The sequence below is a fragment of the Malaclemys terrapin genome, chromosome 23 (genome assembly GCF_027887155.1).
Source record: "Malaclemys terrapin pileata isolate rMalTer1 chromosome 23, rMalTer1.hap1, whole genome shotgun sequence".
Classification (NCBI taxonomy): Eukaryota; Metazoa; Chordata; order Testudines; family Emydidae; genus Malaclemys; species Malaclemys terrapin.
Window position 1 is genome coordinate 15713122 of NC_071527.1, and position 22306 is coordinate 15735427.

The 22306-nt window shown below is 51.1% G+C and overlaps 1 protein-coding gene across 1 annotated transcript in view; it reads left to right on the plus strand.

The window, feature by feature from the left end:
• LOC128828096 (complement C3-like) overlaps positions 1-22306 on the plus strand; it is a 54351-nt gene that overhangs the window by 20218 nt on the left and 11827 nt on the right. Inside the window, exons 13-30 of the mRNA XM_054012459.1 lie at positions 63-257; positions 1193-1354; positions 2501-2630; positions 3477-3548; positions 4536-4736; positions 5390-5501; positions 7428-7513; positions 7692-7831; positions 8573-8785; positions 9772-9838; positions 10336-10422; positions 11111-11314; positions 12939-13014; positions 14716-14875; positions 16391-16486; positions 17762-17912; positions 19398-19561; positions 21106-21264. Coding sequence (XP_053868434.1) covers positions 63-257; positions 1193-1354; positions 2501-2630; positions 3477-3548; positions 4536-4736; positions 5390-5501; positions 7428-7513; positions 7692-7831; positions 8573-8785; positions 9772-9838; positions 10336-10422; positions 11111-11314; positions 12939-13014; positions 14716-14875; positions 16391-16486; positions 17762-17912; positions 19398-19561; positions 21106-21264 — 2475 coding nt within the window. The remainder of the gene's footprint in view (positions 1-62; positions 258-1192; positions 1355-2500; positions 2631-3476; positions 3549-4535; positions 4737-5389; positions 5502-7427; positions 7514-7691; positions 7832-8572; positions 8786-9771; positions 9839-10335; positions 10423-11110; positions 11315-12938; positions 13015-14715; positions 14876-16390; positions 16487-17761; positions 17913-19397; positions 19562-21105; positions 21265-22306) is intronic.

Here is a 22306-nt window from a genome sequence, read left to right on the forward strand (position 1 = left end):
AATCACCCATTGTGCTAACCCTTGTGGCCTTTAACAATCCACATCTCATGTTTCCCTGTTAGATCCTGAATAAAGGGAAGATCATTCGTGTAGGGAGACAGGACAGGCAGGTGGGACAAAATCTGGTGACCATGTCCCTGCCCATCACTCCAGACCTCATCCCTTCATTCCGCATCGTGGCTTACTACCAAGTAGGAAATTCGGAGATTGTAGCAGACTCGGTCTGGCTGGACATCCAGGACACTTGCATGGGAACGGTAGGTGGATATTCAAGTTGGCCTTCTGCATGTTAATTCCAATGAAGGTGTCATTACGAGGGAGTTTTTCCTAGCCTGAAAGTGCCAACGAACTCTCAAAAGGGACCCTAAAAATGGCACTGTGGGGCTTCTCATTGACTGTCTCCCAGGAAATTCTGGATGAGATTTGATCGGTTTACACGTACATAGATGTTCCCCAGCCCCCACAAGCCAATGCTATGAACCCTCTCTAGGATCCGGGAGTCAAGCTGAGGTTCTTTCTAGCTCAGCAATAAAGACTCTGTGGATTGTGGATTAAAGTGGATGGAGCTCTACTGACTGGCGCCAGCTGAGTATCTGGCTTTGTAGCTGCACCATAATTAGCCATTTTGCTGATAATGTGGAAAGTCAGAATTGATTCCAGCTCTCTCTCCCAGGGCTGGGCTGGCTCTTCAGGGCTAACAGCAGTAAGATGCTTATTTTTGGCCCATGAATTCAGCAGATGTGACTCCAAATGCCTATAGGGGACCTGACTGTGATGTAACTACAATGCTGAGCTGCTGTAACTCCAGTTAATTGCTCCTGATTTACACCAGTGTGAGACCAGAATCGGGCCCACGGAGCAGATCCATTACAGTTCAAACTTTTTGTAGATTTCCCAGGGCTGCCTGAGGGACAAAGTCACCTTTTCATCATGGCCGGAACAATGGGACCTCATGGACATTGGGTCCGATTCTGCTCTCAGTTTACACCAGCATACATATGGAGTAACAGCACTGAAGTCAGTGGAGCTACTCCAGATTTATACAGCTGCCCCTGAGATCAGAACCAGGCTTTCAGATGCTCAAGGAACAAGAGGTCTTACCTCCTTTTCTCCTATGTTTTGCAAAGGACAGGTTCTTAGCTGCCCCCTCTGCTTTAAAACAAAACCTCTCCCTTCACTCTCTTTCATACAGCTAGTGGTGAAAGGAGCCAGCAACGAAGACAGGAGAATCCATGAGCCGGGAACTCCAATGAAACTCAAGCTGGAAGGAGACCACAAAGCTTATGTCGGCCTGGTGGCCGTGGACAAAGGGGTCTACGTTCTGAACAAAAAACACAAAATTACACAATCTAAGGTGGGGCATGAAAGATGTTGGTTGTAACTTGTGATGTTTTATAGCGGGAAATGCAGCTTGGCTCTTATCCTTGCTCTATGCCCCAAAGCAAAGTGAGCCGTTTGTTTGCAGAACTGCAGCTTGGGGTGTGAGCTCCACTGTACTTTAACTGAACTGGGCCGGGCCAGGTCAGTACTTGGCTGGGAGACACCCAGTGAAACCAGGGTACTGCAGGGAGCTGTTCTGCACACACTAAAGGACACCCTGCCCTTTGGACACTGTTGACCCAGATGGTGCTGGGCTGTAGGGAACTGTGTGGGTGATGCAGTAGGGGGCGCTCTCCCTTCAGAGGCAGTTCTCACCCCAGTGCCCATGGTGGTGCTGTACATCAGTGAGTGGGGGTGTGCTCAGGAGGAGGCGCTCTCTCTCCCCAGTCAGAGATGAACCCAATGCCCCAATGCGGCACTAGGGGGCGCTGTGCTGCATTGAGTGGAGTGGGGGCTCAGCAAGGGGCGCTGTCCCCTCCCAGTCAGTGCTGAACCCAATGTCCCAGTGCAACACTGGGGGGTGCTGTGCTGCAGGGAAAAGTGTTAGTGACTCAACAGAGGGTGGCTTTCTTCTGAGTCAGCGCTGGTCCCCGGGCCCTATCAAGGTTCTAGGGGATGCAATGCTACTGAAACTGCCATTTCTCAGCTGACATATCAAACAGAGGTTCTGGTCATTAAATGTCCTGTGACCCTTTCCACAAGGGTCAGGCCCTGGGTGCTCTGTCTGAATTCTAACTTGGGTATTTAATTTCTCTCTGCATAACATCCTCCTCTGTCTGGGTTCAACTGGCTGCATAATTCTTTCTTTCTCCTCCTAAAATCGGTTGTGTTGCTGGTGGAGAATGGCTGTTGTGCTCCATCCCAGAGGTGGCCGCATTTCAGTGGGGACTGAGTTGCAATAAATCCTTTACTTACAGTTTTTGCTTTCATTTACACTGCTGCAAACATGGAGCTAGTCAAAGGAAGTCAGTGGAGTTACTGCAGATTGCACAGCTGTACCTGAAACCAGAATCTGGTCACAGCCTGTATAATGCTTTGGGATCATGCTGGATGGCACCGTATAAATGGGAGGTACAATTGTTAACAATAATCTCTCAACCATTGTGTTTGCACCTCACAGATCTGGGACTCCGTGGAGAAGAGTGACATTGGCTGTACAGCTGGCAGTGGAAAGAACAATCTGGGGGTATTTACGGATGCTGGACTGGCCCTGGAGACGAGCAATAGGATTTCCACAGTCCAGAGAACAGGTATCACTCTATAGAGCTGAACGGTCACCATGAGCGATGGAGGAAGGGAGGAAAGAGTCAGCAAAGCAAGGCACAGTGACCTACACTATGAGACCGGGGTAGGGACATCAGTCTAGCAGGAAGAAGAACAGGAGTACTTGTAGCACCTTAGAGACTAACAAATTTATTAGAGCATAAGCTTTCGTGGACTACAGCCCACTTCTTCGGATGCATCCGAAGTCTAGCAGGGCAAATCCCACTGGAACGGCCTAGGAATGGAAATGTGGGGGTTACAGTGGGGGATGAGAATAAGGTCCTGAATTCCCACTGGCCCCCCACCTATTAAAAGAGGGATTAATTTTAAGGATGGGATGGTTTCGAGGAGGGGATTCAAAGAGTTTCTCTTCTAGACCACTGGGTTTCTCCCATTTCCAAAGTATCTTTCTTCCCCCTGGCCTGGAAGGGACGGGCAGGTGGCTGGTGCTTCTCTCTGACTCTCTCTGTCCCAGGCTGCAGGCTTTTGGGGGCAGCGCGCTAGGAAGGAGGAAGGAATGAAGCCTCCTTCACTCTCCTCTCTTTCTGGTTGCCCTGGCTGGCTGAGCATCTGCCCAACAGGTCTTATGTGGCCGGGACAGGAAGGAGCAATATGTTATGTGCCAAAATGGCTTTTCTGGTTTTCTGATTTCCCCCTAAATCAACGGGATTCCGCTCATTGAGCCATAGACCATTCTCGGAAATTTGGGAATTGACCGGATGCCGTGTTCAAAAGTTACCCTGTTACATCCAGACAGAAATGGCAGCAAGTTGAGTGTAGGGCCTCACTCGGAGGGTGGGTTTTTATTTTCTGTTTCTCACTTCCTTCTGCAGATCCAGAGTGTCCCCAGCCAGCAAAACGCCGGCGTCGCTCCGTTCAGCTCATTGAGTATAAGGCAATGAAAAGTAGGTACTAATCAGGGGGTTTGCTGTCCTTGGTCAAAGCAAGCATGCGAAGCAGGAATGTGATTCCCTAGTGTGACCAGTTTCATTCTGCTACAGCCTCCTGCCAGCTGCATTTCTTGTAACAGGAGATGGGGGAGTCTGGATAGACTTCCATATGAGGAGAGATTGGAACTGGTCAGTTTATAGAGGTATAGAAAATAATGAATGGTAAATTGCTCTTTGGGGCACGGACCATCTCTCTGTTCTGTGTTGGTAAAGCCCCCAGCACTGTGGGGTTCTGGGCCATGACTGGGGACCCAAAGTGCTACTACAATTCAAATAACAACAACAGGTACGTTGTTACATTACCCATATAAGCACAAGGAGACACTCAACCCAACTGAATGGTTTCTAATTAAGAATTTATAAAAGGAACTATTTTCATAATTAACTCATAGTGCTCACCACCACAGGATTGTATTGAGGCCAAGAGCCTAGCAGGACTCAAAAAAGGATGAGCCATTTACATGGAAAAGGAGGATGTTCACCATTCCATAGGATAGGATTTTTTAAGAGCTATACATCCTCATGCTTCCAGGCATGAGCCAACCTCTGATTGGGGTCAGGAAGAAACTTCTTTGTGGGCAGGTTATTCCACTATGCGGTTTCTTGCCCCTTTCTCTGAAGTTGCTGGTACTAGTGACAAGATACTGGGTTAAATTTATGGAGATATCCTATCTCCTAGAACTGGAACGGACCTTGAAAGGTCATTGAGTCCAGCCCCTTGCTTTCATTAGCAGGACCAAGTACTGATTTTGCCCCAGATCCCTAAGTGGCCCCCTTAAGGGATTGCACTCACAATCCTGGGTTTAGTAGGCCAATGCTCAAACCACTGAGCAGAGTGCCAGTTCCTATGTTCCTTCTTTGGCCTTGTCCATTAGTAAATTAATGAGAGAGTGAGGACTAGAAGAAGCTTGGTAGGAATGACCTTCTGGCTTTACATTTTAGCGGCAGATTACCAGGACCGGAAGCTGAAGAAATGCTGTGAAGACGGGATGCACGAGAACCCCATGGGGCACACTTGCGAGAAGCGGGTCGGGTACATCCTGGATACAGATGAATGCAAGAAGACCTTCCTCGACTGCTGCAATTATATCAAGACCATACGGGACAAGCTGCAACGGGAGCTCCACCTGGAACTTGCAAGAAGCAAGTACAAGGGTTTCAATATCACTCAGAGGAGCAAGACTGGGGGAATTGTTAGAGAAATAAGACCACGCCACATGAACCAACCCTGCTCATGTTCACAGATCCCCCCCGGGGATCCCCACCGGGGGGAGATGGACATAAATGCAGTGGCAGCAATCCTATTAGTGTTGCACCATGTTGATATGGGGACCCAGATGAGTCAGGGTAATAACCTCTTCAGAGGGCGCCGCTTAGGTTTAACCTTTGTTTCTAAAGCACAGTCCTCTACCACTTGAGCTAAAGGGGTAACTCCCCTAGCTAGAAATAGTAGTAGGCTCTTACCCTTTGCTGAATATCCACTAGAGGGCGCACATGTAGCCCTGAGCCAGTGGCTTATACCAGTGTTATAGGAGCCCAGAAAAGGCTACCTCATGGGGGAACAGCAAGGCAGGCATGGAGAGGAGAAGAAGCCTGTGGCTTCCCCTCCAGCCGTTCAACCACACTCCAATTCATGCTCTTCTGAGCTGGCAGCATCAAAACTTGGCAACATAGGTGAAATCAGGGATGCTTTCAGGTCAGTTCTAGAGGAGGCCCACCCTCGAATCCTTTCAGGTTTGCCCCCATCCCAATCAATGTCACAGCAAAGCCAGACGGTCTGTGATTTGATTCCCCAGGTGACTTGGATGAAGATTTCATGTCCGACGAAGATATCACCTCAAGGAGCCAGTTTCCAGAGAGCTGGTTGTGGCAAGTGGAGCAGCTGAATGAGCGGCCAAATGAACTGGGGTAAGAGCATGTGGCCGTGTCACTCCCATTCATCAAAGGGCCACATTCAGACGTGGTATGGTGTAGCTCCCACTCAAGTCAGTGTCTCTCCACAGCAAGATCCCCCGTGGAGCCGGGTGGAGTATTTGTCATGAATTAAGTCCATCATTCAGCAGCTGATCCATATTCATAGAGTCACGTCTAGATGTTAAGGCCAGAAGGGGCCATTAGATCATCTAGTCTCACCTCCTGTGTAACAGAGACCAGAGAATTTCATTCAGTTACTCCAGTTTTGAGCCCATATTTAGGTACCTAAAAGAACTGGCCCAACTTCCAGAGGTGCTGGGCAGCGAGCGGTATCCCCTGGCTTCAGCCCTAATGAAAAACCAGGCTGCTGATTTAGGTGCTAGAATATGGATGTAGGTGTCTGCAGGGCTGCCCAGAGGATTCAAGGGGCACTTCGGCGGCGGGTCCCGGAGCGGAAGGACCCCCCGCCGCCGAATTGCCGCCGAAGACCCGGAGCGGAAGAAGCTCCGGGGGCCTGCGCCCCGCGAGATTTTTCCGGGCCCCCAGAGCGAGTGAAGGACCCCGCTCCAGGGCCCCTGAAAAATTCTCGTGGGGGCCCCTGTGGGGCCCAAGGCCTGGGGCAAATTGCCCCACTTGCCCCCCGCCCCGGGCGGCCCTGTGTGTCTGGCTGTTTAGTGTTGGCCTTTTATCCTGTTCGGGAACTGTTCCTCATTTCTGTTTGTTATTCTGGGTGTGTTATTGGGTTGCTGAGACATGTGATATTGACGGTGCTTTCTAATTGGATGGCTGAACTTTTTTTTTAAATAAAAAAGGCAAATGAAGCGATGGGTCAGGCCCCTCTCCACTGAAATGGAATATAATTCCCCTGCTTGGAATTAGACCGGGACACTAGAATTAATATCCCTACCCTTGAGACTTTTAAAACAGGTTGTGTCCTGTGGCTGGTGCACAACTTGGACCGCTGAGTTCCTCCCCAGAGATGGCTCTATAGTTCAGTGTTTGGGTGAAGAAGGCTTTACCATGGACTTCAGTCCTAAGATAGAAGGATCTTGACCAGGGGCAGGCAAACTTTTTGGCCTGATGGCCACATCGGGTTCCTGAAATTGCATGGAGAGCCGGATACGGGAGGCTGTGCCTCCCCAAACAGCTAGACGTGGTCCAGCCCCCGCCCCCTATCCGACTGCCCCTGTTTCTCGCCCCCTGATGGCCCCCCCAGGTCTCCTGCCCCATCCAACCTCACCGTTCCCTGTCCCCTGATGGCCCCTCCCGGGATCCATCCACCCCTGACTGCCCCCAGACTCCCTGCCCCTGACTGACCCCCGCCACCCCATCCAACCTCCCTCTCCTTCCTAACTGCCCCCTCGGGACCCCTACCCCCATTCAACCCCCCTGTTCCCCGCCCTCTGACCACCCCGACCCCTATCCACACTCCTGCCCCCTGACCACCACCCCAAACTCCCCTGCCCTCTATCCAACCCCTCCCTCCCCCGCTCCCTGCCCCCTTACCTTACTGGAGCACCGGTGGCTGCTGGTGCTACAGTCGTGCTGCCTAGAGCACCAGGACAGGCAGCCACACCATCCGACTGGAGCCAGCCACACCACTGTGCATCACAGAGCACTGGGTCAGGCTGAGGCTCTACAGCTGCGCTGCCCGGCAAGAGCTCGCAGCGCCGCCACCCAGAGCATTGCACCGACGGAGCAGTGAGCTGAGGCTGCAGGTGAGGGGTAACAGCAGGGGAGGGGCCGGGGGCTAGCCTCCCAGGCCAAGAGCTTAGGGGCTAGGCAGGAGGGTCCCGCGGGCCAGATGTGGCCCGCGGGCTGTACTTTGCCCACCTTTGGTCTAGACCTTTAGCTGGGGAATGTCCATGAGTCCTAGCTCCTTCCTTCTATAAAAGACTCTGTCTTTCTCTTTCCATGTAGAATTTCTTCCAAGACGGTGCCTATTTTCCTGAAGGATTCCATCACCACCTGGGAAGTCCTGGCTGTGAGCCTTTCAGAGACCAAAGGTGAGGAACACCACAAGCTCTCCAGAGAACAGGCAGAAAAGCTAATGGGGAAAAGACCCCAGGCCACAATGGGCCTTGGAAACATCACAGTGAGATGGAACAATCGAGGCGACAGACACGTTTCAGGACTAAAGTATCAGCCCCCCTGTCTCTGACCCTGGGTCTTTTCCTATTGCAGGGATCTGTGTGGCTGACCCCTATGAGATAACAGTAATGAAAGATTTTTTCATCGACCTCCGGCTGCCCTACTCTGTAGTGAGGAATGAGCAGGTGGAAATCCGGGCTATTCTCTACAACTATCGGGACCAAACAATTAAGGTAAACTCACCGCCTCATGGGGCTCTACAGTGGACCTGAGGTGTCAATGCTTTGACAGACAGCGAAACCAAAACAAAATGGTGGAAGGCTTGTTCTTCTAGGGCCTGATCCCTTTGGGGCTGGACACCCTTGTCTCCCATTGACCTTGTTGGGTGCTCAGCACCTTGCAGGATCAGGGCTATGGAATCCATCCAGTTAAGAACATAAGAACGGCCATACTGGGTCAGACCAATGGTCCATCTAGCCCAGTATCCTGTCTTCTGATAACGACCAGTGCCAGGTACTTCAGAGGGAATGAACAGAACAGGTAATCATCAAGTGATCCATCCTCTGTTGCCTATTCCCAGCTTCTGGCAAGATTGCATGATAGAGAGGGAGATAAAAAAATACCTTTCTGTCTGCCATTCTTCTCTGGTTGGGCCCCAAATCTGTGAGTAGGTACCAGGTTCAGAGCTTTCTGCTGACTCACACCAGTAGCCAGACCAGGTGGGTCTCATTACTTCCACTCAGGAACACCACAGGCTGAGGGCCTCTCTGAGGCAGGATAGAACTAGAGGGGGTCCTGAAGGGCCTCTCAGGAAGGAGATCAGGATACAGTCTTGTGCTTTGTAAGTACAGTCCTGTCTGTTATTTATTAAGACTAAAAAGGCAAACTCCAGTCAGAGGGTACATTTTGGATCAATGCCCTACAGTGTCATGGTGGGCAGACTGCCTGCTCACGAATCTCTGTTCTCTTCTCAGGTCCGGCTGGAGCTGCTGTACAACCCAGTTTTCTGCAGCGCATCCACTTCCAAGGCTAAATACCGGCAGATCCTTGACATCAAAGCCAAGTCCTCCCTGGCTGTGCCATTAGTGATTGTCCCACTGCAGCTGGGATCTCATGACATTGAGGTCAAGGCAGCGGTGTGGGGCAGTTTTGTGTCTGATGGCGTGAAGAAGAAGCTGAAGGTTGTGGTAGGTATCAGGTGACGGGGGGTGGGGATGATGTTCGCTGGAGGGCAAGAGGCTGGAGGCCAGATTGGCTGGCTTCTGGAATCGGTGCTTTACCTTAACCTGTTAAATTAACAACCTGCATCTCCATCCTCATCCCACTTCCTCCCCTCCCCTGTGGCAACTATAGCAGGGCTGGGGCTGGCCTGGTTATCTTACACTCAATCCTCTGAGCCGTCATATAAAAGACCTAGGGTCAGTTCCTCAGGCCCAGGGTCTTGCTCCTTGGACCAGCGGGTGCTGGAATCAATGCAGACTCAGTGCACCCAGGGAGAACCTCATATCACTTGGCGGAGAGAGCTGAGCAAAGGAGCAGCATTGGTGGGTTGTGAAGGGCGTCCCACTGACCTGCCCCAGGAGATCACTGCAATGCTGGGTGAGAGGAAGATCCTCCAGGGATGATCAGGGAGTAGAAAAGTCCTTCTAGGAAGTCACAGAGCAATGATGGAATAAATTGAGCTTCTCACTTCCTCGCCCTGCCAGACTCATAAGAACGGCCATACTGGGTCAGAGCAAAGGTCCATCTAGCCCAGTATCCTGTCTTCCGACAGTGGCCAATGCCAGGTGCCCCAGAAGGAATGAACAGAACAGGCAATCATCAAGTGATCCATCCCGTCGCCCACTCCCAGCTTCTGGGAAATATTTGTCCCATTCATCTGTGGTAGAATCAGTGGTGTTATGCTGGAGATGAATTTGGCCTAGGGACTTCTCCTTGGATGCATCCTAACCAGGATCCAAAATGAAAAGGGACACTGCCTGAGGTTGAGGTCAGATTGCAGACTCATTGGGACGGACCCTGATTTCAGTTTCACTTGACTGCTGATTTCCAAAGTGGAGTCACTCCTGATTCACGTTGATCACAAGATCAGCAAGTCGCTCACCTTTTCCTACTGCACTTCATTGTCTCTGAATGCTACTGTACTTACTATGCTCTTGTCATTCCTTTCTAGCCGGAAGGGATGAGGATGAGCAAAACAATTAAGTCTGTAGTATTGGATCCATCTGCGAAAGGACCAGGTGAGTAGCCGCACTGCTTTGCCTATACGTGGCCCCTCTCATCCTGAAGGTCTCAAAGAATTCCACAATCTATAGCTAAGTGAGAGCATCTCTGTTTTTGGAGCCCTTGTATCTAACCCAAACCCTTAATCGAATCTGCAGCAAACTTCCCTGAAAAATTCTACCCTGGCATCTGATCGTGCGTGGGAGATTTCAGAGGGATTGGTTTTGTGTTGGCGGAGATGGAGGTCAAAATCCGGCTCATCACGGAAGACTAGAATCAGCTCTATGCAGAGCAATTCTGCTGCCACTGAAATGTAGCCGCCTCTGCCTGCCCCGTATTCATAGCTTCCTGGTTCCCATCTCAGCTGCCCCCTCCCTCCCTTTGCCCTAGCACGTCAGTGGATAGTGCAGGGCTCTATGAGCATTGTAGAGTGTTATTCAAGAACCAGCAGCAAAGCTCACCCGGCTGGACGGATGTCGTTTCACTGTCTCTTCTCCTCGTCCTTCCTTTTCAGGGGGAGTCCAGGAAGAGAAGGTGAAAGCAGCAGATATAGATGACATGGTTCCAGACACAGAATCGGAGACCAAAGTCAGCATCCAAGGCAAGGGCCTCTGATTTGAAAGTGTTTTATGCTTTAGAAACAGAGTGAAGGGAGCAATGAATTCTTCTCTGGTAGCCACACTCGCAGGAGGTGGACAGATCACCTACTTGGTTCTGTTACAACTGTCTACGTGCACTATCGAGCATTAATGGCCAAGATACAGCAAAGTCATTGTCGGCGTGTGGTTAAGCAAGGTGCTCTCGGGAGAGACAGGTGCACAGAAATAAGGAGTACCCAGGGGGCAGCCTCTGTCTCTGGACAGGATGGCCTAGTGGTTTGAGCCCTCGCTTAGTATTTAGGAAATGTAAGTTCAAGACCTTCCTTGGCCACAGACGTTCCTGGTGACTTTGGGCAGCACCCTTAGCCTATCTGTCTTTCAGCTTCCCATGTGGATAATAGCCCTTCCTTTAACCCCATTTAGCTTGACCAGCAAGGGCTGGAGCGAAGTAGCCTAGAAGGGCTTGGTGAGAAATGCTCAGAGCATTGCGGGGACCTTGTCAGCACACAGGGCCTGGATCAGTTGTTGCTGGGTTAGGATCCAACCTTCATGGGGTTTGGGTGTGCTCAGCACCGTGCCGGACTGAGCTCTCAATCCGCCACTGCCCGCAGAGAGGTCTGTCTGTCTCTCTGTCCCCACCAGCGCCTGCTCTCGGTGCTCGAATTCACGCCGTGTTATTTCCTTGGCCAGGAAACCCTGTGACAATCATTGTCGAAAACTCCATCGACGGGGCCAACCTGAAGCACCTCATTGTGACGCCGTCTGGCTGTGGGGAACAGAATATGATCGGCATGACCCCCCCGGTCATTGCCACCATCTACCTGGACAGCACCGAGCAGTGGGAAAGGATCGGGGTGGAACGCAGGGCGGAAGCCATCAAGTTGATCATGCAGGGTAAGTACTTCTCATGCCAGACAGCAAATCCCTCTTCAGGCTCGCGTTAGGGACACAGGAACTGCGGCACAGGACTGGCCCCGAGGTCCATCTAGTCCAGTAGCCTGGCTCGGAGAGTGGCTGGTACCAAATGCTTCAGAAACCTCCCGTTAAGCACATTGGGCAATAGAGAGTCCCGGGATCAGACAGGTAGCCTGGCACTCAGGGGACACCAGTTCAGTTCCCTGCTCTGCCACACACTCCTGGTGGGATGTTGGGCAAGTCACTTAATTTCTCTGTGACTCCATTTCCAATCTTTGCAAATGGGGAGAGTAGCAGTGCCCTGCTGGCAGGGGGGTTGTGAGGGTAGATGGCAGGAGCTCTGCAAACTCCCACCAGCACCTGGAGCGTGGCCCTGCTCCCATTCTGCCCTTCCCCACTCTGCTCCACCCCCACTCTGCCCCTCCCCCTGTGGGCCCACCCATGCTCTGCCCCGTGGCCCCGCCCCACTAGGTTTCTTCCCCCTCAGGTCTTGCCCTTGCTCCACCTCCTCCTGCCCCCATTCTGCTGCTCACTCCTCTCCTCCCCCGTCACTTACCCATAAGGCAGGAAAAAAGTGGGAGGGGCCATGACCCCCGGCTCCCCCTGTTCCGGTGCCCCTGGTAGTTACATTGAAGAATGTGAGGCACCCTGGTACTATGAGAATCGGGGCCAGATAAGCCCCTAAAATAGAGAGAGAATCTGCCTCCCACTTTAGGTCTCCTACTCCCTTTAGAGGTTGGTTTAAGACCTGAAGCATGAGGTTTAATATCCCTTCACCAGTGTACACTGGCATTAGTCATGATAACTCTGAATAGACCTTCCTATGGAGACAAAGGCCCAATCCCATTTTCAGTTCTGCTGGGCTTTTGGGCTCCTGTTCATTGCTGGCCTATGGCTGTTGTGCGGGGGATGGGATAGTCATGGGGTGGAGGCCACTCACCCACAGTTCAAATCCGTGTCAGGTTGGCACTTGGTAGCGAGGAACGATAGAGAATCTCATGACCATTGAGAGAACTTGGTAGGTTTCAGCCTAGCTCCTGAAAGAACAGGTGTCCCTTTAACTACACCACAGGCCCCCTTGTGGGCTGCCTAAATTAGGCACGGAGTCTGAACTACAAACATCCCATCCATTAAGCTTTTACAATATGGGGAAACTGAGGCAGGCAGTGACTTACCCAAGAGTACATCACGTAGTGAGTGACAGAACTGAGAACTGAACCTAGAAGTCCTAACTCACAGCACCTTGCTCCAAACACTAACCCACCCTCCCCTCCTGGAGCCTGGCATAGAACCCAGGCATCCCACCTCCCAGGTCCCGATACACTGTAATCACTTGGCCCCACTCCCACCCTGGAGGAAGGATTCATGCTGGTGAGGAACGGGGCAGTGCCCATGCCAATCGGCTTCCCCACCAGACATCTTTCTGCCTTTGCTTCACTTGAGTTGCTGTGCTGTGTCCCTCCTGCAGAAAAAGGGAGAGCCACACAACTCAGACAGCTGCGGCAGGGGTCACAGCTCTGACTTCATTTGCCTTACGCATGTAAAGCCTCATTAGACGCTCGCCAGACATTGTCACAGCTCCTTCTTACTCTCCCTGTTTCAGGTTACACGCAGCAGATGGTTTACAAAAAACCCGACTTCTCATACGCCGCTTTCAAAGACCGACCAGCAAGCACTTGGTGAGGACAGTGGGTTTTCTAATGCACCCTCTTGATCAGCGTTAGCCTGACCCTACACATGCAATACGTGAGCCAGAGCAAGTCAGTCTCCAGCCCAGAACCAGAGGGCAAAGGTCAACACACACAATGGGAAAAAAATACCCAATCCAACTCCCACAGATGGCAATGGAAAGACGTGCAAAGATGAGACAGGCACCTGGCAGGATTTACAAATGCACCTAAGTAGAGTAAGGGCTTAATTCCCTTTGAAAGTCAGTGGGAGTTGGGTGCCTAACTCACTTAGGCACTTTGGTAAATCCCGTTAGGTGCCTATTTGCATCGTTAGGTGGCTAAATACCTTGTAAATGTGGCCCCCAGTGATTTCAGTGACAGTTCAGTGTGGGCGAGCGGAGGGCTTGAGGGATTGGGAATGAATAAGGCAAAGATTTAGTCATGGGTATTTTTAATAAAAGTCATGGACAGGCCACGGGCAATAAACAAAAATTCACGGCCTATGACCTGTCCATGAGTTTTAGCAGCAATACCCCGTCAGAGTGTCACACCCCTGACTAATTCTTAGCTGCTCCTAGGGTGCTGCTGCTCTGGGGGTCCCTGGGGTGCTGCTGCTCTGGGGGTCCCTGGGGTGCTGCTGCTCTGGGGGTCCCCGGGGTGCTGTTGCTGTGGGGGGTCCCTGCAGCGCCATTGCTCTGGGGGATTCCCGGGGGCTGACAGCTGGCTCCTGCTCCGGCGGCAGAGTCTGACTGCATCCGGCCGCCCGCTGTTCCGAGGCCCCTGGGGACTCTCTCCACGGCCTACGGGGCTGCTCCTGGGCCGTTGCTCCAGCCGCTGCTCAGACTGCCCCCAGGGTGGCCCTAAGGCCTGCTGCTGACTTAGTAATGAACTCCAGGTCCTTTCAGTTTTAGGTGGCTAGTCTGTAGCCTGCTCAGACTAACCGTTACCATAGGCGCCAACTTTCCTCACCCCTGGCCCCGCCCCGACTCCACCCTTTCCCTGCCCCTGCCCCGCCCCTGTTCCAACCCCTTCCCCAAAGTCCCCGCCCCAACTCCACCCCCTCCTTGCCCCTATTGGACCTCTTCCCCAAATCCCTGCCCCAGCCGTGCCTCTTCCCTGAGCGTGCCGCGTCCCCCCACTTCCCCCCCCCAGTGCTTGCTGCACGAAACAGCTGTTTTGCAGCGCAACCACTGGGAGCGAGGGGGAAAAAGCGGGTACGTGGTGCGCTCAGGGAAGGAGGCGGAGGTGAGCTGCGGCGGGGGGCGGGGAGCTGCTAGTGGGTGCTAAGCACTCACCAATTTTTCCCCGTGGGTGCTCCAGCCCCAGAACACCCGCAGAGTCGGCACCTATGACCGTTCATTGGCTTGTGTGAAGTTGAGTTTGATGACTCTCCAGTCCAGTTCCCAGTGGCCAGCTGTCCACAGCGGGCCCCCAACCCCACCATCCTGGTCATACCAGAGAGCTCGCACATCTCAAGTAGAGCCGGCCGTAATAGGGAGCAGTGTCTGGATGCGCTTTCCCAGACAAGCGGTGACATTTTCCCTAGCTCCTGCTCACTCAGGTTACCATAAACTGACCCACATGAACCTCACTCCATTTACTGCTGTGAAATGTCTCAACTGATACCTGAGAGCAGACAGTCCAGCTTTCACACTGAAGGCAATTCCGGGAAGGCAGGAGTGACCATGATGTGATTGATTCTGCCCTCAGGCTGACGGCCTACGTGGCGAAGGTCTTTGCCATGGCTAAGAAACTGGTGCCCATTGAAAACCAAGTTATCTGTGGGGCAGTGAAATGGCTGATCCTGGAAAAGCAGAAACCGGATGGGGTCTTCCAAGAAGATGCCCCTGTAATCCACGGAGAGATGGTGGTACGTGTTTCCTTTGACTTTTACACACCAATCACTACCCACCTCAATCATCACAGCAACTTCTTGGTTCATAATTCAAAGGGACGTCTTACTGGGCTACATCCCAAAGTCTGTGCTCACGCAGACTGATCTCCTCTCTCTCTCTCCCATCAGTGGAACAACCCAGTGCAGTTACCTGGGCAGCAGTGAATGGAGATTCAGGCTCAATGAGCCAGATTGTATCTCTTTAGTCCTTAGTGGACTTCATGGAGTCTTTGGCACTTCTCCCTTGTTGGGGGTAAACATTCTGCTGCGGGTAGATCATTTTTGGTTTTGTTGTTCGGGGTTTAGGAGTGAAAGGGGGGGTCACTGTTGGAGTTAGGGGTGTCAGGGTTGGGATTTAGGGGTGCCAGGTTTTAGGGTGTGTCAGTGTTAAGGTTTATTAGGTAAAAGGGGGTGTGGGTGTCAGGCTTTTGCGGGTGTCAGTGTCAGGATTTAGGAGACTCAGTGTTAGGGTTTAGGTAGAAGGGGTGTTGGTGTCAGGATTTAGGGGGCATAAGTGTCAAGTTTTAGGGGTGTCAGTGGTGGGGTTTAGGGGTCTCAGTGTTAGGGTTTAGGGGCTGAAGAGATGTCAGGGTTTAGCAGAGGTGCTGGAACTAGGGGTGCATGAGGTGCTGCAACAACCCCTGGCTTGAAGTGGTTTCCATTATATACAGGGTTACAGTTTGGTTCAATGGCTCTCAGCACCCCCACTATAAACATTGTTCCAGCACCCCTGGGGTTTAGGGCTCTCAGTTTCTGAGTTTAAGGGGTTTCTGTGTTAGGGGTCTCAGTGTTAGGGTTTAGGGCAGAAGGGGGTGTCCATGTCTGGGTTTAGGAGGTGTCCATGTCAGGGTTTATTAAATAGAAGGGGGTCAGGTTTGTTATGTGAGTGTTGTTCTCGTGGTGGAAAGACTTCTCCAAAGGGGATAGTTTTGCAGCATTTACTAAAGACACTTAGGCTCTGGCCTGGCCTGATGTTCCCTGGGCATTGTCTCCCCAGCCAACTCCCCTCAACTGAGAATGCCTTGTCCATGCCTCTCATGTGCTTCGTCCTGGGCTTAGTGATTTGCATTGTCCCAGAGGAGCCCAGCTGTCTTGGTGATTCACAGGCCAAAGTTGTCAGTGGGGCTTGATCCATTAACGCACGGGAAGCTGCCTGGGACCTAGTGGTAGGACCTGAGCATTGGCCTGGTGAGCTAAATTCTCTCACGCTGGTTTAATACGAAGCATCTCTATTGACTTGGATGGAGTTCCTCCACACTGACAAAGGAGTAACTGAGATCAGAACCTGGCCCATTGCACGACAGGTGTCCATTAGCCCAAGGGAGGTTCAGCAATAGGTCTGGCCACGACTGAGAGTCCATTCTTGGGTAGCTTTCTAGGAAGCATGTGTTCTGCTATAATTTCCTATGCTGAGGGCCTGGGATTAATTCTTTCTTTTCATGGTACTCGGGGGACTTTTTTATCCCAAATCTGTCCTTTGCTCCCCTTTAGGGAGGGTACAAGGGTGCTGAGCCTGATGTCTCTTTAACGGCTTTTGTGCTGATTGCATTGGAAGAGGCCAAGGACATCTGCAAGGATCAAGTCAACGTGAGTATCTCTCCACCATATGTGCACTTCTATGTTCATACCCAGGTTTTCCCATCTTTCCATCCCCTATGAACCACGCCCCGTGGCATGTGGAATTTGCTGGGGAAGGAGCTAGTCAATCTGCATTGATTCATGCCATATGTAAGTAAATAAAAAAAAAATTGGTTTCCTCTAAGCTTATAGAAACAAAGCTTATAGGTCCAGAACATTCTAGGAGGTTAGTGAAAAATGAATCCACATACGGAATACCGGAATACTTCAAACTTTCGATTTTCCCCTTTTTCTTTAACAACAAAAATAGCACCCCGAGCCCGGCACCCCCCAGGTGGTTGCCTGGATTGCCTGCCCCTAAATCTGGCCCTGGTCTGTGGTATCAGACAGAAGCTGCAAGAGAGGAGGATGAGATGATGTGGTCGGCACATACTAAAAGGGGATGAAGAGAATCATAGGTGCCAATTCCGTGGGTGTTCTGGTGCTCAAGCACCCATGGGAAAAAATAGGGGGTGCTCAGCACCCACCAGCCACACTGGTTCTGCCCCGTCTAGCCGCCGATCAGCTGTTTAGCAGGTCCCTGGGGCTGGCCACTGATCAGCAAGCGGCTGGCGGGAGGCGCTCAGAGGAGGGGACAGAAGAGGGAGCGGCGGACCGGAGGGGGGACTTTGAGGGAGGGGGCGGAGCAGGGACAGGAAGAGGTGGATAAATCATGCATGTGAATCGTGCATCAAAGTGGTGAAATGGGCTACAAATGCAGTAAAAAATAAGGTATTCAAAAATTTAACAAATAGAGGGGGGGGACGCCAAAGACGCTCTGGAGCGCCATTTGGGCTAGGGCCGGCCCTACCACAGACTTTGGTTTCACTCCTGATGACATTCTGCATGTGGTCCAGAAATGTCCCTTTTCGCTGCCCTCAAATATCTCACTTCCATGTCTTCCTGCCTCCTCCATCTTTCACCAGCACAAAATTCACTGTGAAATTAAATAAAGCTGGAAGCCACATGAATTCATGATGTCTTAATGTAACCCACACAGCTCCTGGTGTGGTGTCTCTCCCATCTAGTGGCACTGAGACCACTTAGCGAGAAATTAATGAGTCTGCTCTAGAGACTTTGGGCTTCTAGTTCATGCAGTAAAGGCTCATGCATTTAGCTCCAGAGGTCCCAGGTTTGATCCTGCCCACCGACGACCAGCATCTGTCGGTGTTACATTAACACCACCCAAAATCTCAGCCTAACTCACGAGTTTGATTTCCTTTTGTTTTCTTTGTCACCTCCTAGAGTTTGGAAGGCAGCATCAGCAAAGCGGCTGACTTCTTAGCCCAAAAGTACCAGTCTTTAGCCAGACCTTACACTGTGGCTCTTGCGTCCTATGCCTTAGCTATGGTGGGGACACTGAACACCGAGAAGGCGCTCATGAGAGCTTCGACAGGTAAATGAGGGCATCTTATCAACAACTGGAAAGATGTGGCCAAGTCAGGATGGGGGTCAGGGAAGAGAAGCAAAGGAGGTTGGAGAGGGATTAATTTATGAGGAATGAATAACAGGCATAGACTTGTTCCTTTTGGCCAGATTTGAGATTGATTGGGCTCGGTGTAAATCCAGAGTAACTCTCGTGGGTTGAGTGGAGTTACTCCACATTTACACCAGTGTGTCTGAGCTCTGGATGTGGCAGAGATATATGGTATTACTTGTCCTCAGGAGGAATCGGAGAGCCCTGTACGTATATCTAAAGGATGTAAACCCCAAAGAGAAAGAGAGAGAAAAGAGTGGGTCAAGAGGATATAACTGGATGAAACGGAACAAAGGGGAATTTCAGAGGATAGAGAATAATATTGCCCACAAAGAAAATGGAGTTTGCCCCATTGTTTGGGATAGTTAAAACAGGGCAGGACAAAGCTGTTGTCTAGATATAACAATGTTATGTTGAAAGGTGCCAGGTGGGTCTTTGATCCCCAAATGGTCACAGACCTTGGCCATGTCTACAACGCAGTGACTAGAGCGGCACAGCTATGGTGCTGTAGCTATGCTGGTATCACCTCCTATTGTAGACGCAGACTGCACCCAGGGAAGGGGTTTTCCATCTCTGTAGGGACTCCACCACCATGATCAATGGTAGATAGGTCAACTGAAGCATTTTCCCATTGACTTAGCTGTGTCTGCACTAGGGGTTAGTTTGACATAGCTATAGCGCTCCGGAAGGGGGTGTGTGTGTAGATTTTTCACATGCCCTGAGTCACACAGCTATGACGACCTAAGTTTTAAGTGTAGATCAGGCCCTTGTTCAAGTTAATGGGTGTGCCAGGCACTCTTTCAGACTCAGTGGAGGGAGCAATCAAGACTCTTTCTGTAGTAAACACAGCTAAAAACAATGTAGGGACTGCCCAAGGCACACAGCAGGTCAACAGTTAAGCCATGTGGGCTGAGGGGTTTCCCTGATTGCAAACACAGGGGCTAGTATGTTGGTTTTGTACCCTGTGCGTTAGAGGCAGAAACCAGCTGAAAGCCTGGAGATGTGTTATGAAACAAGGAGAGAGACATTGCTTGTTGGGCCTAGAACTCACTTCAGAGGCAGACTTGGGGATTTCTGAGCAAGGAAGTTACCTGCTGTTGGTTTCTCTTATGCTCAGGGCAGCGGGACTTTCTGTGCACTTTCGTAAGCAATCAGGTTTACACCAGAGAATATACCTGAAGCCTATCACCAATTCCTCGTTGTAATTGAAACAATCCTCCCAAGACCCCAAATATTGGGTAGCTGCTCAGCTCGAAAGGGGCAACAATGGGTTCGACTTACCGATCGTCCATGCAGAAAGTTGGGGAAGGAGTCAGGTGATGGTATGGTCCAGTCAGATCTGCTCAGAATGAGCGGATGTCCTTGGGCAGAGTCCTTTAGCTCGCCTTCTTTGTTGCTGCCTAGGGGGAAATCGCTGGGAAGAGCGGAACGCCCGCACCTTCAACATTGAGGGCACCTCGTACGCCTTGCTGGCCTTGCTGAAAATGAAGAAATATGAGTTGACCAGTCCCATAGTCAGATGGCTGAGAGAGCAGAACTACTACGGAGGGGGATATGGATCTACCCAAGTGAGTATGATCCTTATAGTCCCGGGTATCCTTCCGAGACTGTTTTGTGGGAAGGCCTCCCATCAGAAGGGATGGGATTCCGATCACTTGAGTCATTGTAGAAAGCCCTGGAGAATGCCCGGTAGAGGACAATCCTGCATTGCCTGGGAGATGGGCAAAATGACCTATCAGGTCTTTGTCTTTGTTAACCTAAGGCAGAGACCAGCACAGGAGCATGACTGAATCTTCTCGCTAGAGGCTCCATCCTGCCAAGGTGATGGGTGTGAGCGCATGCTTCTCTTTAAGACAGTGAGTTGTCCCCAGAGAGTGAATGGGCCTTCTCATCCCATGGGGCAGAAACTCACGCACATCTGGACTCATTCTAGCATTTGTTTGTTTTTTGGCCATTGGTCTGGAGACAGGGTACCAGGCATGTAGGACAAATGGTCTAAGTCCATATGACAAAGCCATTGTTGAATCATGACTAATCTGAATTGATTTGGGTTTAATCCATCGCTAAGTAGAACTGTAAGGTTATGGTTTTTTGGATTCTTTTTTTTAAATTGTGCTTACACGAGGCACTGGAGAGGATAAATCCCTACTGCTAGTGACAGCTAAATAAAGATGGAGTGTCTTTTCTCTACCTAAATGGATGCTACAAGCTCTGCTGGGAGTGGTCTGTATTTTTGAGTCACAGGCCATGTGTTCTATCGCTAACACTATGCTGTGTGTGGCATAGATGTCTCTATATATGTAACCTACACACCTCCTGGGTGTGGTGCTCTGTTCCCTCTAGTGGCACTGAGACCCCTTAGAGAGATTATTGCGTCTGCTACAGCCTTAGCTAAGGGCCACATGGCTTTTAGCTCAGGCAATAGAGGCTCATGCATTTAGCAAGAGGTCCTGCGTTCGAGTCCCGGACAAGCCCCACTTGTAATACTGATAGACCCCGGTCGTCGGTAGGCGGGATCGAACCTGGGACCTCTAGAGCTAAATGCATGAGCCTCTCCTGTATGAGCTAAAAGCCACGTGGCCCTTAGCTAAGGCTGTAGCACACTCATTAATCTCTCGCACTAAATGGTCTCGGTGCCACCAGGAGGTGTGTGGGTTACATATACATAGAAGGAGCCACTATCTTGTTGCGCTCTGTCCAGCTGACAATTGGCCCCTGTTAATAGCTAAGGGCCATGGGAAGCTAATTGACTATGCACGATTTATTTATTGACCATGGGTTCTATTCCTGGCTTGGCCACTGACTTCCTGGGTGACCCTGGGAAAATTACTTCCCTGCCCTGTGCCTCCATTTCCCCATCTGTACAATGGGGATAAAGATATTGTACTGCTTTGCAAAGTGCTTGGAGATCTACTGATGAAACACACGACAGAGGAGCCAGGTAATATTATCTTATAACCCTTTGCCTGCGTGACACCCAGTGGAACCCTGGTGTTTTCTTTCATTGTATTTTTGGTTCCTCTTCATTAAAGAGTCTCTTTAGAAGCTGTTAGATGTTCAGCACAATAAGACAATAAGGTGTAACCCTCTTGTCTTCCTCCTGGTGTTCTAGGCGACCATCATGGTGTTCCAGGCTCTTGCACAGTACCAGATAGACGTTCCGCAGCACAAAGACCTGAATTTGGATGTTTCTATTCTCCTGCCGCGCCGTGCTAGTCCGATAAACTACAAAATCGTAAACCAGAATGCTCTGGTGGCCAGAACAGCAGAGGTATCATGCTTCTCTGTGTGATTAGTACAGATCACTGATTATAGAGAAAGGGGATTTGACTAGAACCTCCTATCCAAACCCTTTTGGGAGGGGGAGGGGAATTCATAGTCCCGGCATCAGATCCAAATGAATCCAGACTTTTGACTCAGATTTTTAAGACCAGAAGGGACCATTATGATCATCTCTTCTGACCTTCGGCATGACACAGGCCAGAGAACCTCACCTCCTAATTTCGGCATCAAGCCCATAACTTCTAGCTGAGCTGTGAGATGTCTCTTAGATAGATATCCAGTCTTGACTTAAAGACTTGAAGTGATGGAGAATCCACCACATCCTGTCAGGCCCTAGCTTCTAGGCAGTCAGGCCTGGTGGTTGGAGCTGGCTGTAGAGTTGGGACTGGGCCAAGGGCAATGCTGAAATCAGGGTCTGGGAACAGGCCGTGGGTCACAATCCACAGACAAGCCAAATCAGGATTGAAGTCAGAGTCCGGTTGCAGGCCAATAGTCAAAGCCAGGTTGGAGTCAGTCTGAGGGCCTGGGAGGTCAGGAGGAGGATGCAGGCTGGAGCGGGTCTGTAACAGGGATGGAGCAAGGTCAGAGCAGGGCACAGACGAGGCTGAAGTGGGCTGGAACAAGGCTCGGGCATGGCTGGGGCAGGAACAGGAACTGAGTCAAGGGCAGGCCAGAAGTCTGGGGCGTCTGTAACACTGCAAGGCCGGAGAAAGGTCCCTGGCTGACTAGAGCTGTTGTGCAGAGTAACTCGCAGCTCTGATGGGGAGAGTGAAATACTTGTCCCTGGGGGTCATCTGGCCCAGGCCCTGACCAGGGATAGTCACTGCAGGTTCCGTTGGAGGGGTGAGTCACCGCAGCTGAGTGAGCAGCCCTGGGCTGGCTGGGGTTTGCCTCACACATCCCGAGGTAAATTGTTCCAGGGTTAGTGACCCAGAGTGTGTGGTTTTGAGCTGAATCCAGAAGTAGGAGGGGATGGGTTGCTATTTAGGCTTGGCTCTGGAGAAGCAATATGTCTGGAGATTAAAGAGTTA